Source organism: Genypterus blacodes, unplaced genomic scaffold, assembly GCF_046128005.1.
Source record: "Genypterus blacodes isolate CSIRO-AG114 ecotype Tasmania unplaced genomic scaffold, CSIRO-AGI_Gbla_v1 ptg000195l_1, whole genome shotgun sequence".
In the NCBI taxonomy this organism is placed as follows: Eukaryota; Metazoa; Chordata; class Actinopteri; order Ophidiiformes; family Ophidiidae; genus Genypterus; species Genypterus blacodes.
The window spans coordinates 967,791-986,199 of NW_027466995.1; the positions used below are offsets into that span (position 1 = coordinate 967,791).

General features: G+C 43.2%; 1 protein-coding gene across 1 annotated transcript in view; it reads left to right on the forward strand.

Annotated features, from left to right (window-relative positions):
- dntt (deoxynucleotidyltransferase, terminal) overlaps positions 1–18,409 on the forward strand; it is a 53,012-nt gene that overhangs the window by 6,754 nt on the left and 27,849 nt on the right. Inside the window, exons 4-7 of the mRNA XM_076169280.1 lie at positions 6,446–6,616; positions 9,961–10,032; positions 10,228–10,351; positions 12,016–12,148. Coding sequence (XP_076025395.1) covers positions 6,446–6,616; positions 9,961–10,032; positions 10,228–10,351; positions 12,016–12,148 — 500 coding nt within the window. The remainder of the gene's footprint in view (positions 1–6,445; positions 6,617–9,960; positions 10,033–10,227; positions 10,352–12,015; positions 12,149–18,409) is intronic.

Here is an 18,409-nt window from a genome sequence, read left to right on the forward strand (position 1 = left end):
CTGATGGTAAATATACACACGTGCATGCAAATTCATCCACGTGTCCTCGCATGCATGTGACCATGTAGTGGAACTATAGCAGAGGCGCACACACTGGCTTATCCACATAGACAAGTGCCCATGTGCACACCCACACATGTCTCACCTGGGGACGGCTGCTGCTCAATTTCTTATCCCCCGTTTCTTTCCACAGCATTAACTCCATAATTAGCAGTCCCACTCAATTTTCCTATCCCCATGATTAACTCATTATCTCCCCACAAAGATGCATCAAAGAAGCCTCTGATTAGAATGAATGGTTTTTTCGAGATGTGTTCCTGGGCAACTCATAGATTGAAATAAATAAGAGAGGAGATCATAAGTCAAATATCTCAACTGTTAAGCTGTTGTCGCTTTGCCCTTCACGCTGTAAGCCGACTCTCTGTTTAGAAATAACCACGAGCAAACAGCAAAAGACACAGGAACCGATCTACTGTACTGTAGCAGCGCTAATGAGGAACAGGCTATTGATCTGCAGCTGTAAAACTCTCCGCAATCTGTCCTGTTCTGTGTGTTTGATTGAACAGAGCTAAAATGATTCCTTTTGAATTCATATACAATGAAAAGCCATTTAGTGTTGAAGGACACGACTGTGTGTGTATGTGTCCTTATGCGTGTTGGTCTATGGGTGGGTAAAGTAAGATTTATCTATACAAATGCTTTCAAAGAATAAATACAACACCACTGAATAAGATGTTTCTGCCACATTTCTGGACAAAATAAAATCAATGGGGAGTTTATTCAGAAGGCTGCAAGGTGCAACAACAAAAGCTTGGTTTCTGTTGGTTTTGAGAAAACCCACATACCTAAAAAAACCAAGCCAGCGAGGTATCGAAGGAGTTTAAGGTCATGGAAGAAATGGATAGACTCTTGACTCTCGAATTGAATGCTGTCCTGTTTCAGCAACTGTTAGTGAGGCGAAGGTTGGACAGTGGAAATGTCGACTCTGTATCTGGTTTTACAGCGAGCATTTTTAATACTGAAGATTTGTTTAGGGAAGTGAGTAAAGTAAAGTTGCAGCATTTTAGAAACATCACTGATTTGGAAGGAAAATGTGAACGCAAGTTGACGTGCTGTTCAAAGGAGTCCTGCTGATGAAAAATAACTCAAACGTTAGTGAATAATTTGGTGGTGGGCTGAGGCTCAGCTGCACCTGTGATGTGACACAGGTATCAGTAATGAGGAGTTCCATTCAGCCCAATTTCTATGTGAATAAATTGGTGACCATCCAACTCCATTGCAATTCAATGCAAAATTAATAAAACACTGCATTATTTTTGCGATGCTGCATAAGTTCCTATTTCAACGCATAACTATTGCATAATTTTCCTCAAAACATGTAAAGATTTCCATTTCTGTTGCTTGTAGCCTGATGCATGAGCGAACACATAATTGCATTGTCAACTGTCACAGCGTTTGATTGTCAGCTGTGAAAATGGCAGCGAATGAATCCCATTTACTGTACATAAGGGTTAGAGACAGAGCAAAGCAGAGTGACAGGCGGATGTCTGGAAAGAGGGAAAGCACAGGCTGAGGACTGAACAAGTGGCTCAGACGAGAAAGAGCGGAGCCGCGGAACGTAATGAAGTAAGCAACAGATGTGAAAATGTTTTATGTGTGCTAAAATATCCGGCTTTTGAGCAGGTGGTGCATATGTCTGTGAAAATTAATGGAGTAGAAGTAGAAAAAGTGGAGTAGGCGAAGGAAATAAGTGAAGTAAGTCAATAAAGTACAAGTACTACTAATTTTAACGCTTAAGTTCAGCACTTAGTAACAAATTGATTGAATTTCCTCTCCCCCCTTCTCCATCAGAGGGAGAGGAGCTGTCAGAGGAAACAGTCTGTGATGATTTGTTGTTGTTGGGTTTGTAATGGGGAGCACCCAGGGCCTGCAGGGTGCCATGTACGGGAGGAGGGGGAGGAGGAGGAGGAAGGAGCGGGTGCGAAGGGGTGTCAGGATCAGAAAGAGAGGTTGAGCATCATTTCAGCAACAGCACCCCAGTGAGGTGTCAGTCACACACTGGAGGCAATCAACCCTTCGTTCCAGAGCCACGTACTTTTGATTTATTCATCCCTGCTCCCTCTTCATCCCTCGCTGTGTCTCCCTCGCTCACTCCCGTATCGCTTCCTGGTGCCCTTTTGATACGTCTCACCCATCCCAATCTACTCCATCTTACTGTGCTTTCTCTGCATTGTTGTTTCTGTCTTGCTCTCAGTTGTATCTGGGAAACCCAAACATCCATCCATCCATCCATACACACACACACACACACACACACACACACACACACACACACACACACACACACACACACACACACACACACACACACACACACACACACTTTTTTATCGACGTATCCTTGAGCCTTCTGCTGTCATAATTTCACCATAAGCCTGGCGCGCCTGCATCCAAAAATTGACTTTTATGTCTTTGCTTGATTGACGTGCAACATCGAATATCTTTTCTCTGATGGCAACACACATGCACACACACACACAAGTGTGCACGTACAGTACATACACACCCAGTTTGCACAGACTAATGCGAAAGGAGGGCGAACCCCCTGAGTTTGTGAGAGACGGAGGTAGAGAGAGGAGGGAGAGGATAAACATCATGAACTTGTTTCCCAGCAACAGAAGGTCTGTTGTGTTTTCCCATTGTATCGACGGAAACACTAAAGGAAGGAAGGAAGGTGCAGTGAAGCTTCAATACACCAAATTGATTCCCTCCATCTCACAGCGGCGTGTAAGTTCAAAACTTTTACAGCAACAGAACACACAGAACAGCAAAATGATCAGAAGTGGGTCAAACTACATTATTATAAAAACATTCCCAGAACAAAGAAATGGATTGAATTCGCAGCGTCGGGGTAAAAGGTGACGTACGCCTCAATAATGCGTGTGAATGAAACGTTGCAGAATATCTAGAATGATGTCCGGTGCGTATTCATATGACAGGATGAGTAAAATTGATCTCTGGGCGGTTAATCTTGTTAAAACTCTTCACAGTGGGTTCTCTGCCCTCCTTTCATGGTTTCTATTTGCCCATGCAGGGTGATGTGCCACTGGGCAAACATGACTTGAAGGCAGGACCGTGAAAGCAGGTGGCGGGGGGTAAATCGGGGCTCTATATCAATGTCCCCGCGCACCGAGTCCCCCCTACCGGCTTTAACTCCTCATTAATTAGCTTAACGCAAAGCAGTGTGCTTTTTGAGCCCCCAGCGATGACTGGTGCGACATGACAGTTGACAGACTGGCTGCCGTGTGTGTGTGTGTGTGGTCTTAAAATAAATGTAGGTAAGATAATTGGGTGTTCCACTTGTTTCCACTGTTTCACTTATCATCATGAAACTTTCCTCAGATGAATTTGTCAGCTTATGCCGACGCTTGTGTTTCCCAGTGTGGTGATTTTAGTCATAGCAACATTTCTGGGAGGCATGGCTGCTCTAGAGTGAAACAAACCTCACAAAGTGAAACCAACCTCATTTGTTGAGTTAATTCTTTATGGGTAATTCCAAAGCAAACAGCTGCTCATGCTGCAAGTTAACATATGCTGTTTGCAAACAGCTCGGTTCATTTCCAGCCTCAAAACACTGGATGGAAACCTGCGTGAAGTCCAAGCTGTGATTTGCAAATTTGCATCTGTCGTTACATTTGTCTGCAACACATTTGAGAGCGCAAAAAACGTGGAACGCGTTTTTTGTGGGAGATGATTTAGATTTTCAGGTGCACAGCATTTCCTCGGGCTTACATGAGAGTTTTCCTCAAATTTTATGCAACACCAGGATTATTGGATGCTAATGTGTTTGCAGTTTTGTTGATAATCCATATTAAAACAACAGTTTAGCCTGCTGATGGAGCTATTAAGAGCGATAACAGCTTGAACACTTGGAGACAGCCTGCACGTGTAGCACACATCTCACTTAACACTCGCCTTGCTCAACAAAAACTTGCCCTCTCACCGCTCCAATTAAAAGCCTCCTTCTCCAATTTGTTGCATGCCGTGCCCAGCTGTGTATGTGCGCGTGTGTGTGTGTGTGTGCTGTGATGTAAGGGGTCACTCCCCCCTTCATGTGCTGCAGCAAACGGGTCAGCGCATCTCCTGGACGAGCGAGACCAATCGTCTGCTGCTCACTGACCTGAGGCTGCGTGCCTGTGCAAGGCCGCGGGTGGCGCGTTGACCTCACACCAGGGCTTAGCGTAAATATGTCAGAGCCTGCCTGAGCTGCGGTCACACTGTGCTGCATCCAGTCAAAGCTCCCGGGCTCCACAGTGTTACACCCTGCGGTGGCTTTCTGCATTCCCCCTTCAGGCACTCTGCACCAGGATACAGGGTTTATTTTTTTTTATATGCATTTCTAATATGTACTCTTTTGCACAACTGATTCATGCAGTGCATAAAGAAAAGCTCCATTTCATCTACTCTACAGTGAAGTATCCTTTGGTGCCAATTTGGAGCGAGTTGTGAGCTCTGTGAGGCAGCTGTGGTTTGGATGGAAAAGTCTTTTAGTTCTCTAGGACACTTCACAATCTTGCTGACACTTTTTGGCCCACATGGAAAATGCACAAACTAAAATAATCATTTTATATCTCTGTAAAATAATGATCTAATGTTTTATTTGGAAGAACAGAAGCACATTTCTATATAGATGTAGGGTTAAATTATTATTATGAATGCATATGAAACGCTGATGACTCCCATCAAAACACATTATATTCTGTGCATTTCCAATTCAAAAACATTAGAAAAGCAGATATTTCAAGGTTTTAAAATCTGCATTGTTTATATCCGTGTTCTTCTTCTCTTACTTTATTGGTACAAAGCTGCTATGAGGAATTGCATCGTGTTTTCATCCATTTCGGAGAAAACCTTTTGTATTTTATTTATATTTCGTCCCTCCACATAAAAAAAAACCTATAAGAATTGAAAGCTTCATTCACTATTCAATGATATCACTGTGGACCTTCTTGACATGCAGGTGAATAAAACCCCTCAGAAATATGATGATGGGCTTTGGCCGAGTTAAATGTCTTTTCTAAAGAACGAATAAAAGACCAAGAAGAAACAGTTTGCTCTTTGCATCTATAGAAAAATATACAAAATAGGGAAATTATGCATGTTATGAATAGAACCTTGGAAGCACTCAACACATTAAATACGCCTACATAGTGAGACAACACATTGAAATCGTGAGGAGGAAATTATGATTGCAATTATCACATCCTATTATTTATAGACGCACTAAATAGAAGACACTCTTTGGCAAGAACTGGTCCCTTGTGCAATTTTCTTGTGAAGACACACACTTATATCTTTTTGAAATGAGTGAAATGTGACAAAGTATGTAGTAAATTATGCATCTTCAATGTAATCTTACAAATAGTTTTTCCACAGTGAAAATGGTTCAAACATTAAGCAGTCAAATTATTTTGGAGTTGCGAATGTGGCTAATTATCCTCACAAATCTCGCACATTCCAAACATTTACATAATCGCCATTTACACCGTCTCCTTTGTGTTCAGCTGTATGACTGAATAACCTTGACGTCTCTGTGCAGCAGCACAGGAAAAATACAGGGAAAACTTCTGACTCTTGTCACTTCTGCTCTGCCATTTTTGCCTTGGAAAGTCCACCGCTGCCCCCCGGGGAGCCTCCTGTGAACAAGTGGAAAATGACAGGTTGTTTGGCAGTGTTTGCCGGCCCTTGACGTCTCTGTCTGGTCATAGAGAAGAAAAGCAACACGGAGCATGTCCCACTGCACAATGGCAAGGACAGAGGAAAAGAGGAGGGCAGGAGGAGGGCCGGGGGAGGGTAGAGAGAAGTGGTGGGAGGTCCAGTCCCTGCCTTGGTTGCTCTGTGGGTCACTGCATCTCACGTGGGTGTGCACCGTGTTTCTTTCTCTCTCTCTCACTCTGTCTCTCTCTCTCTCTCTCTCTCTCTCTCTCTCTCTCTCTCTCTCTCTCTCTCTCTCTCTCTCTCTCTCTCTCTGATTACCATGGTTTCATGTGCAGCAATCTACTGGGGCTCATTTGCTGTATGCCATTTAGCTTTTTTACCTGTGATGTAATCCTGCTGTGATTGGGGTTGGAGGAGGAAATCTGTCCAACCTTGTCGACACCATTGCAACCAATTCACACCAACCATTCTGTTCCTAGTGCGATCCACAATAATGCTTCTTACCTCTCTGCACTGCAAACCAAACTTGTGAATCCTGATTCCTAAACTTACACAACTACAGAAAAGAAACCCATTTCAAAACGTTGCCCGGATCATCTAACAGTCCCCACCTTGTCATCTTAAAGGCAGACATCCATTCTTCACCATCTCAGCTGCTCTCCTATGTTTTCTAAAGTATTTTTTATGTCTATCCTGTGTTTGTCTCCCTGCCTCCCTCTCCCTGCAGGATGCCTTTGAAGTGCTGGCTGAGAACTATGAATTCAACGAGATTGCGGGTCAGTGCCTGGCTTTCAGGCGCGCTGCATCTGTCCTGAAGAGTCTGCCCTGGGTGGTGGAGCGTCTGCGGGCTGTTCAGGATATGCCCTGGCTGGGCGACCACACTCAGGGGGTCATAAAGGTGAGACCAAAGCCGGACTGCATTACATCCACCTGACAGCCAGGACAGAACTGCCAGCCTTTTCTATCATGTCATGTAAAGTTGTGTTAAAAGGCTTTGATACCAAATGTAAATGAGAGATGACGGCAAATCCCGATTCATAAATGAGGCTGTGTCGGTTTTCAATACTCTATTTTTATTTGATTCACTTAACCTTTAACTATCCGTGACCTTCCCCAGGCCTGGAACTCTTTATTTTGCACTTATTTCTATTTCCATATCCACTGCTGCCCTTTTTTGTAAAACGTTGCATTTCTTTTGGTTTAATGAGTGTGGAGTGTTGCTCAAGTACTGATGGATAAGCTAAAACCTGCGCACAGTGAAAGGATAAACGTTACAGAGGGACTGAAACCCCCCTGTGTTTGGGGCTTTGGATGCCCTGAGGCCCTGAATGAAGAATAAAAGTGAGCTTCTGGGATCCTACACCTGGTCTGAATGTACACACACCAACAAATTCAGATTCATAAGTGAGGCTGTTGTACGTTTTCATACCTCAAATTCAACTTAACTTTATCTTTATTGTTATTTGTTTATTATATCTCAGTGGGTATATTTTCCATCTTATGTTATGTATATTATGCATTCTATCTTTATCTTCATTTTGATCAATTTTTTATTATTACCGAGTGAGTTTTATCTTCCATCTTATTTTGCATTAACTACACTCCATCCCTGTTTTAATGTTCATTCTAGGTCTACCTTTATGCGAAGTGCTCGGTGCATGTAATTTCTTTATTATAAAGCACTTTGCGCTGCAGTTCTTGTTTGAAAGGTGCTAAACAAATAAGTATAAGGTATATTATTATTATATTACTTCACGTAGGTAATATTGTTTCAGTGCTCAATTTTCGAGTGATAATGTGGCAAGGGATGTGGCCTTTACCACCAAGACCCATTTGCAAAAAAAAGTAAACATTTCATCTTTTATTCGTCTCTCTTCTGTATTTCCCTCAGGTTTCTAACAATCAGAACTAATGTAAAAGTGAAAAATTTACTTCTGGATTCCAACTGTGAAGTATGAAACCAGAGATTTGACTTGGATAGTGAAAGTCTGTGGTTTAGATCACGTCATCAAGTCATCAAGTCAATCTCCTCCAGATGCAGCCTTTTAATATTCCCCCCCTTAGCTTTTGCATTTCCTCCACCAATGATGCGTGTTGTTTAGGTCACCATAGTGCATCATCCTCCAGTGTTTCAACAAACCTGGACAGGTCTTGGAGGAATCTTAAAGTTGTCAAGGATCAGCTGTATTTGTCTCAAAGAGAATTTTGTCTTGTGCATCCAAGGTTGAAACTACATGTAAACATATTCAAAGGAACCTGAGCCCCATTTTGGGACGCAGTTGTGTCTTCCACAGCTCCATAGTGGTATTTTTCTGCTGTGATACACCCAAAACCATTGACTAGTAGGTCACCACAGCACTTTGACTGCACTGACAGCTTTGTTTGTATGTTTTTCACACAGTTGAGTTTGATTGTGGTTGGGTGTCATCATGTCATCTGTGTGAGCAAAACTGTTTCATTTCATATTCCACTAAATTTCACTTTACTGTGACTCAGTTTTTGACAGAGTGGACTGTTGGAGGCAAGTTGTTAGGTTTTAAGCCACTTCAGTGTGATTTCATTTTAGTTCACTGTCAAGGAGTCTTTCTTCAAACACGCCTTTCTGGAGGTGACGCTGAAGTGAAATTTCATCTTGCAGAACGCATTTGGAATGAGGCAACGAAGGTTTTCTGTCTTTTGAATATATCAATATGTTCAAAATATCAAAGCGGTGTTACAATTTGAAGTCACGCAGCGAAGACACGATGACAAAAGCTTGCCACAGCTGCCTCACACACATAAACAGGCATCACACACACTCCACTTTTTGTCTTTGAAAATAGAGTCGCACCGGGTCACTTGGTAATCATCCCCCAACCTTCGAGTCGTTCACGGACAGAAATCGTGATAGGTTGTTAAAAAAAGTGTCAAGGAATATTTGTTTGGAGAGAGAACGTGAAAAACAAGGTGAGATCTGCAGGCCAAGTCTCAATAAGTTTCAAAATCTGTCATATCTGTCACATCTGCCAGCACTCTGACAGATTCATTACACTGAATGATATGAATGTTCCACAGAGACTAAATTAGATTGCTTGTGCGTGACCTCGCACTCTTGTTGTTTTTACATGATTCAGACAAACACCCGCAGTGAGATCTGTGTTTCTTTGAACGGATCGCAACCTGAAGTAAGAGAATGACACGACACGCAAAGCAAAGTGAAAGCATACGGAGAGAAAAATAACTAAATGCTTGATGTGCCTGTGAACATTGGAGTGACGCTGTCAGCAGCTGCAGAGTCGACTGCTGCTGAGCGAACATCCAAAGTGGGGAAGAGATATAAACCTACTGACTTAAAAGTCTGGGAGCACTGAGGCAGAGTTAGGGATGAATAGTGAGTGTGTGCGTTTGTGTGCGTGTGTGTACACATGAGGCTGGCGCGCGTGTGAAGCAGTGTGTCCTCCCTGAAGCGGTGAGTGTGTCGAAGCATTATCCTTGTGTTTGAGGTTGGCCTTAGCCTGCAGGGTTGAAATGCAGAGGTGGACGCGTGGATGCATCAGTGAGCAGTGAAGGTTTGCTTTAGCCTGCGCTGTGCTCACACTCTTCATCTTTGCTTCACTGCCTCATTGATACAAGACGTCATCCCTTTATGTACAAACCTACAAAAAGCAGCTTTATCACACACACACACACACACACACACACACACACACACACACACACACACACACACAAACACAAGCGTAAAGGCACTTCTGTGTGTATGTGTCTTTGTACCGTCAACCGCAAACATACACTCCATGCTCAATTGAAACTTCAATTTGCAGAATGTCTCATCCTAACAAGATAAGTGTGATGTTTTTTCTTAGGCTGCGCATCGTCTTGCTACTTGATTTTATGCCTTTTCATAATGAAGACTGTTAAAATGTGACCAACAAATTAGCCGTGCTCTACTGAGAGAGCTGCACACGATTAAATGTGCACCAAAGTTGTTTTTAGAACAAATGATACAAGCTGGGGAAAGTATTACCTTAGGCTTTTATGAATGCAATAAAAGCGTATTAATCCCAAGTTTCAAAACAACAAAGCCATTATTTCTTGAAAAGAAACGGAAATGAGAAACACCAGATTTAAGTGGCTTTAGGTTTCCATATGAACAGCATTTTGAGGCAGTTTGTTAATTGCTGATAGAACAGAGATAAACAAGCTGATTCTGACAGTGTTGTCCTTAAAAAATCTCATCCAAAGCGCTTTTCTGTCTTCCAGGAGATCCTCCAGTGTGGACGTGCATTTGAAGTTGAGAAAATACTCTCGGATGAAAGGTACCAAACACTGAAGGTCAGTGGATATGCGATACATCAAAACTTCAACATTGTTAGTTTATTGGCTTCATCCGACGTATTCGTTTCAAAGTGCCTTACAACTGTCACCGACACGGAGCCTTAAAAAGCGGTGAATGCTAACATCTTATCAGAAGTGCTGTCGTTTCATTGCATGTCGTCTTGATTGCATCTTTACCTCGTTTCCTGCCAGCTGTTCACAAGTGTGTTTGGGGTTGGACCTAAGACAGCGGAGAAGTGGTACCGCAGAGGGCTCCGCTCATTCACAGACGTTTTGGCAGAGCCCAGCATTCATCTAAACCGGATGCAACAAAGCGGTATGAGGACGGCGTAAACATGTCACACTCCCACTTCATAAATTATAGGCTGTAAAATGGTGCTAGATTTGGCTTCCAAGAAAGCTTCAAAGACCTAATGGGTAAATTCCTCCAGGGGACCTGTCATTTCTGTCTTTGCTGTCTTCTTTGTCCCACAGGAGGCCCTTATTTGAGGCATTAGCCGTAATGTGTTTCCTCTAAAGTGAGATGAGATGTGACCAGCAGGGAGTGTCCCGAGAAAACGCAAAGGAAAAGGCAGCAGGGGGATTTTTTAATAAAAATCAATGAGTAGTGGCTGTGAAGGGTAGAGCTTGCTCTCATCAATCAGCTGGGCCGAGAAACGCCATCAAAGCAAACAGCATAACAGATCCCCGACTTATAGGAGGAGAGTTATGAATTGTTTGCTGTGTTAGTGGGAAGATTATTTCAGGTTTATGAAGGGAATTTTCCAGTATTGCTTGCGTTTTGAAGTAAAGTTATTCCAATTAATACAGAGAGCGCAGATTGTTTTGTACAAATGAACATAGGGAGCGTTTAGTAAGAAACCAAAACAAAGCCAAATGGACTGTAGGCTTGAAAATGCCTTTAATGGGAATTTTGGGTTTATTTTTGGGGAGGATCTCATGAGTTTCTACATGTTTAACACAAACAGAGGCTTATCAAACACAGCAATACAGAAGCATCCGGACGTGTAGGCAGCATTGCCCTCAACTGTTGTTAATGATAGAAACCCCAGCGAGTACTCGGGGTGTACAAGTCACAAAGAAAAACACTGATGTGGAGTTTTCATCCATCTGCATCATTTCTCAGCTACATCAGAGCAGCTCGGACCGCCGCTCAGCATATACGGCACTGCATGAGGTAGTAACTCAAAACATTATATTTCACTGCTCAAAGGTTCCCATTCAGTTTGAGGCTCGATACGATAATGTATTATGCTGACAGACATCTTCATCAAATGCCCCTAATCCATCATTCCAAACACTGTGGGCTCCACTCCGTGCAGAGGAATAATACCAGTTTTTTGACACAGAAAATGTGTTTCAACCCCAAATTCCCCTGTATTCCATCTTTGGTGCATGTAAATCTGAGGGCCCAGGATTGTCAAAAGTATATTACTGCAAAAAGTCAATATGGATGAAGATTTGGTAATCAGTGACCTCATTTTACCTCCTGAGACCCAGACATTAGTATAATTATGATAATTTACCCTTGCTATAGGGGATTAATAGGAATAAAACAGGAAAAAAGGTGAGTGTGTGCTATGTTTTCTAGCGAACCCACATTGTATTTATACCGTGAGGGGGCAGGGAAGAATGTCCAGACATGAGGACAGCAGGTTTAAGTTCAGCACAATGATGTATAAAGTATAGGAAAGGTAAAATGTAATGTCCACATATGAGGACGTGAGGTCTCAGGAGGATAAGAAATAAAGAAAAATGTACAAAATACAAAGAGAAATACAGCGACTGCGACAGAATCATTTATACTTTTGTTCAGCGTCTACAGCGGCAGTGAGCCCCTGAGCGGACCTTCACCTTCTCTTAGGACACATCACACCTACCTTACTTTTAATTCACCCAGACTCTCCACTTCCCCTAAGCAAATAGCTATGATTGATGGCCGGCGCCCAGACTAACAACCACGTGGTCTTTTCCCTGCAGGTTTTCTTCACCATGGCGACATCTCCATGGCTGTCAGTAAAGCTGAGGCCCAAGCCCTGGGGAACATTATTGAGGAAGTTGCACGTGCGATCACACCGGCCGGCAGGCTAACACTGACAGGTGGCTTTAGCAGGTATAAAACTTGTCTCCTTCTCTTAGCGCTGATATGAGAGCTGAAATAGAACACAGTTCCTTCGTATCCCTGCCCATAATTGTTGAGCTCATATAGGTTCTGCACCCAGACATTAAAGGATGTTAAAAGAGGAAGGAAAAGAGGAATTCAAGACTTTCACATGGTTATACCTTATTACTCACTCCTACCACAGCGAAGAGAGTGCAGAGTGTGTCGGTAAAAGCACCTTAATGCTTCTTCCAGTTGATCTAAAAGATAATTTCTTCGTGCTGGATAAGGCGAGATGGATTCTCACATGTACAGACCATTCATGTCATTATTTACCATTTACATGAATTATGTGAAATGCATTATGTTGTCAATCACGCAGTGCTATAGGGTGCCTATTGAGTGCTCTTTCAAAGCCACCTACTGAGCGCGCTTGCCTCTGTCACCGGCGCTTTGTGCTGCTCCCTTTTTTTATGCGGGGCCGTAACCACTGGTGTGTGCGGTTAATAATGCAAAAGCGATCTGGCAGTAAAAGGCAGCCGTTGGCCTCTCAACAGGTGTGACAGACCCGTCACTGCCGAAGCGATGATCTTTAATAGTGTGAATCAAAGATCACATGTTGTCAAAATAAGATCTCCCAGATACGAGCTTGTCTATGTCAGTGATTTTGAATTGATGTGGTGAAATGTGCCCACCGTCACATTGGTTACATGCTTTATCCTGAGCGAAGATGCTATCTTAAGAGAGGGGGGAAGAAATCTCTGATCTTTTAAAGGATAAATGACAGCTGGAATGCCATCTGATTATGTAAATAACCCCTGCTTGAGGGGGAGATGAGGAAAGTGATTAGTGTATCATGGATAGTCAACATCAAGAATAAAGGAGAACAGCACAAGATTGATGGGCCAAGAGTCTGTTGTGAAGGGTGAAGAGGCCTGTGAGAGATCCTTTATGACTTGAGACTCGGGGATATGAAGCAGACATTCACCTCGTATGTTATTTGGTTCAGACTTGGGGAGCGTTTTGTGAAACGTAATTGGATTCACGCGGAGTTCTAATTGAAGAACGATGACTTGAACACTATCAGTCGGTAAGTAAGTAATTTCTCCTGGAAAGCTGAAAAGCAGCACTCTCCAGACGTGGTTAAGACGCAGCAGGAAACGAGACCTAATACCCCAAAATAGTTATGTACCCGCTAAGACCCCAGCAGCCCTAATAACCCACTAATTCACTTCAGCATGACATATTTGAAAATCTTCTTTTTAAAGTCCTGTCAAAGCTCAATGTAATTACTTTTAATTTCCTGCATGATGCAAAGTCTCTCATTAGCTCCTTTCTTCATCATTATAGCAAATAGCCCTTGCCAAAATGTAAAAAGAGAGAATCATGCATTTTCTGCTCATTTAATCTCTGGATAACACACACATCAGAGTTAAGTGCCTCAAGATCACCACTGGCCACTTCCACATCAGAGGGAAAACGGCATTTGTTGATTCCGGTGACTTAATGACCAGGCGGGCTGCGGGGGACAGGTGACAGGTCTTAAAGCAATTTGCTAATGGAGAATTAAAAGTACGCAAATGACTCATGTGGTGTCGGTGGAGAGCTACTTTGATGTCTGTTTGAAGCCAACTTTGCTCTTTACTTAACATTAGATAGCTTTGCTCTTTACTTAACATTAGATAGCTTTGCTCATGGTCACACCGATGAAGACGAGACGGTGATGATGATTTTTACGCAGCTCTGTATCTACTCTATCATCAGCTGTAGAGGAAGGAGCAGAACAACGTGTCTGATCATGAGACAAAGCCCATTGTAAAGCTTTTTTCCTTACGCAACACTTTCCACATCTCTATTATTCATATGTGTCGCCCTGTTGTCCGCTCAAACTTGAAAATAACCATATATGTTTTATAGGCTTTGTGCAGAAACATTAAATAATTCAAAATAGCTTCTAAAGGCGCTAAAGGTGGACTTTGGAGCATGCATGACCATATTTGGCAGTTGCACTTTGTTTTTTTGCACATTAAAGCATTGCAAAAGTTTCAAACAGTTGAAAGCTAAGTATGGATGCTGCCCACACACTCACTTGTTGGCCTTGGGTGTGTTATGGGTGCGCTTTGACGATGTCTCTTCTCTAAATTTAAAGAAGCACTTGCCTGTCGGCGTTAAGGGACCATCAAAGGTCATATTAACCCTGTACTCGTCCCAGTCGCGCCCCCTGCTGAGCGGGAGTGGGTGGATGCCTGATGCTGAATAAAAACTGCATTTCGTAAAAGGTTCACGACACCTTGAGAGGAGAGGGACAACACACCATCTTTGCTGGAGATAAAGTGCTTGATATACTGCTGCTGCTCTGACAGGTTGATTTTAAGAGCGTGTCTCTGGTGTAATCAGTAAGAAGGCAAAAAGAGGGCAATACCTCTGAATCTTCACCTCAAATAACCAGAAGGAGCTCCAAATCCGATGTTTTGAACCCCTCACCCACACGCCACTGTGATCTGCTCTTGAATGCTGATTGGAGGGGAACTGAATTCATGCTGATGCTCTTGCTCAGGCGTTGCGTTCTCTCTATTCACGGCGTAAGTTTACCCGCGCACTTGAGTGAGTTTTGCCAGCGCAGCAGAGGTTAGCAGCGAGATTCACTTAACAGCTTTAGACCGCGGTACTACAGCGAGAAGTGTTCTGGAGTTTCAACACTGCCAATTAAGAACGCTGGAGGAAAGTGGCTCGTTCAGCAGATGGAAATCCGTGATGCATTTTGAAACGCGGCTCCGTCAACTCATTCGGCGAGTATTGAAATAAAAGAGGAGAGAAAATACAAGAGTGAGTGCTTCACCAATAAACGTATACATTTGAATTTGGAGACAGAGAATGATTAATAATATACAGTCGTACTAAGAAGTCACAGAGCAAATTAAATGACTGTGACGAAGAGAACATCTGCCTTCTGAACCTATAAGCCGCACGCTCACACACTCGTTCTGTTAATACCACGGGGCTACACGCACTCTGCCACTAACTCTACCCATTAACATTATCATGCCTTGTGGAGCTCTAAGTGGCTGTTTTCTAATACTTCCTTGCTCCCTGAATTAGCCACGGTGACCTTTGAAGCTTCCCCCCACAAGCCATTCGTGGCCCTTCTCCATTCCTTTAATGTTTCTCTCTCTCCCCATGCTGTGGCCGTTCATTTGGCAGCGGCAGCAAAGCGAGATCAAACAGCCTCGCAGCAGCTCAGACTCCTTCAGAGCTTCATCTTCTCACTCTCTTTCTTGTTTTGTTCGTTGTTAACTGTGGCATGGACGCTTACATCTATGATTTATGCGCATATTATTAAGTTTCAAGTGATTTTCTTAGGCCTAGAATCACCGCTTTGCCGCTGCGCAAAGACAAACCACATTCAACTCTGAGCACAACCAATGGGAGAATAACTGTAAGCGGCATAAGTAGAAGTCACAGCCATGATGGAGACATTTAAAAGCATCACAGGCATCGACGCAACACAAATGTCAAATTATCTGGGACCAAAGTGTGATTGCAGAGTGAAATGGCAGCCATCAGGGATTGGGATCTGGTATTTACTCTATGCGCTTAATTGAAATGTGGAACTGGCAGCTAACGTAACATTCAAAGCTAATTGTCAGCTACATCCAAGTTCAGCTGTTGGTGCACGTTTGGCATCAGGGCTTTTGCTCCTTGCACTGGCAAAGCAGCAGAGAGCAGACGAAGCCTCCCGTCTTTTGACTACATTTGAATATAGATCAATGGCAGCACCTGTATTGTAGGATTGGATATGCATACGCACTAAGCAATCGCAGAGGGCGTCGGATGCAACAGAGAGAGTCTAAAGTGTCTGTGCAGTTGCGTCACCGTTTTTGGAGAAGCTGCATTTTGCTCCTCCACATATAAAAGAACATTTTCAGTTTTCAGTCGGATCCACTCTTCTTTGAAAAGCTGACAAAAGCCGTGGAGTGTTTTCAAATTGAGAGTGGAGTTGCTCCAGAAGTTGGGTGCTCTGTATCTCACTGGAGGGGCAGGACTTTATCAGCCAGGGATGATTTTTTGTCATGTGTTTGTGGCAGCACACGCATCTCCCTCACATCCCTGACTGATGAAAAACCTGACACATTTGGCTGACTTACTGTGTTTTACGATCAAAGGAATCCATCAGATTATCATTCCATCTGAGCACTTTGAGTCATCCTCTGTGGGCAGATGGTTTGATTTTGATTAGGGAGAAAATACTTTCACTTCCAAATGGTTTGTTGACTTGGCAGGATTTTGTCCCCAAACTTGGCCCATAAGCTTATGGTGACTTGTCTGGATGCTACTATACGTCCATCTGTCTGTCTGTCCATCCCTGCAGCCATTCTCTAAACCCACACGCTGCTATTCAGTGTCACAGGGGGCCTGGAGCCTCTCCCAGTATGCTCGAGGTGAAAAGAAGGCAAACGCCCTGTACAGGTGGCCAGTCTATCACCAGGCTAACACACAGACCCATACACACATTCACACTCGCAGCTAGAAGCAATTTAGAGTTTACAATTCATCTAACCAGCATGCCTTTCTTCTGTGGGAGAACACCCAGTGGAAGCCGCACACACAAGGGGAGAACTGTGCCTTTGCAAAGGAAGATAACCTGCATTTATTTTTTCTTGCATTAAATTTGTAGTCATTTGTAAAATTGTGCATTCAGGTTAATGACAGCCAAACCTAAAGTAGCATTATGTCATTTTTGGCAGCCCCTGCATTGTGTCAGGACCTCAGACGGGGTCAGCCCTACGTTCCCTCAGTCCAATGGTCCCACAGCCCTATGTTCCCTCATTTCTAAGATTTTTTTCAAAATAAGGCCCTATGTTCCCTCATTTCTAAGGGTTAAGGTTAGGGTTAGGGTTAGAGTTAGGGTTAGGGAACATAGGGCTGAGGGAACATAGGGCCTAATTTTGAAGAAAATCTTAGAAATGAGGGAACATAGGCTTAATTTTGAAAACAATCTTAGAAATGAGGAAACATAGGGCTGAGGGAACATAGGGCCTAATTTTGAAAAAAATCTTAGAAATGAGGGAACATAGGGCTGTGGGACCATTGGCTGAGGGAACATAGGGCTGTGGGAACATAGGGCTGAGGGAACATAGGGCTGAGGGAACATAGGCATGCTCCCCCTCAGACAGTCCTCTTTAACTTACACTCACACTCTCACACTGGCTTTGTCGATGCTCGTGTTGGTCTTTATTATTGTTGTAAATATTACTATTCCTCTGCAATGTAGAGACGTAGATATTTTTCATTTACAACTTCAAAACCGTGCCAACAGAGCTCTCCAGAACTCCGAGTGGAGATGAGTGCGCCCTCCTCTCCCATGGATCTAAAGGCTAACCCACATAAACCTGCACTCCCATGTGTCTTCCTTGCAAACCCTGAGCTCTAAAATAGATGAGCCGAGTGTGTGTGTGGCCTCATAAAGGGATATGAAGGACTGCTGCATTCAACCACAACACACCAAAAGCTGCTATTGAGCTTGCAGGCCGCTCACTGTATCATGTGGACACGACAACAGACTCCTATAAGAAATCGTTTGGCGACGTTTGTATAAATTGAAATGGCAGCCAGTGTAGGAATAACAGCCTCTGCTCTGGATCTAGCACTAAAGTTAGCTGTGCTACACCTCCTCCATTCAATAGCTTAAAGAAACAACTACAAAAAACCTAAACAACCAAAACACAAAATATGTTAAACATGATGTCATCCTGCATTTTCAGAGATGAAGGCGCAGCATCCACTATAACCACAATGATGTTAACAGTCAGTGTTGTTACTGATCCCCATGTGAGGCTTTTATGTGTTCTGTCTGCATATTTTATGCCTATGCAGGCATTCTTTGCTGAGCTTTTCCCTGAATCTCTTCCTACTTGATAATCACTTGATAATCACACACAGCCCAGACCTGCATAACACTCCCTGCCTGTTATGCTGACAGAGAAGGTGCATTGTGTAAGCCTAGTCAGGCTCCATATGGGTCTGCTTTATGACACTGATCCAAGAAGAAAATGATGATTCTCATAAAAGTTAAAGCCCTGCCAGCTGAGCTAACAAAAAGGGAGCCTTTAGACTTAACAACTTAGGACAAATGACTTGTTTGAATAATGAAAAAAGGCACAGCCATTAGCATGGTCGATGCTTTTAATAGCTCCGTCTGCCACCTTCCCATTGTATCAGTTAAGAGTTGTGACTAAAAGATATTTCATGATGTTCAGGTTATTATCTTTTCTC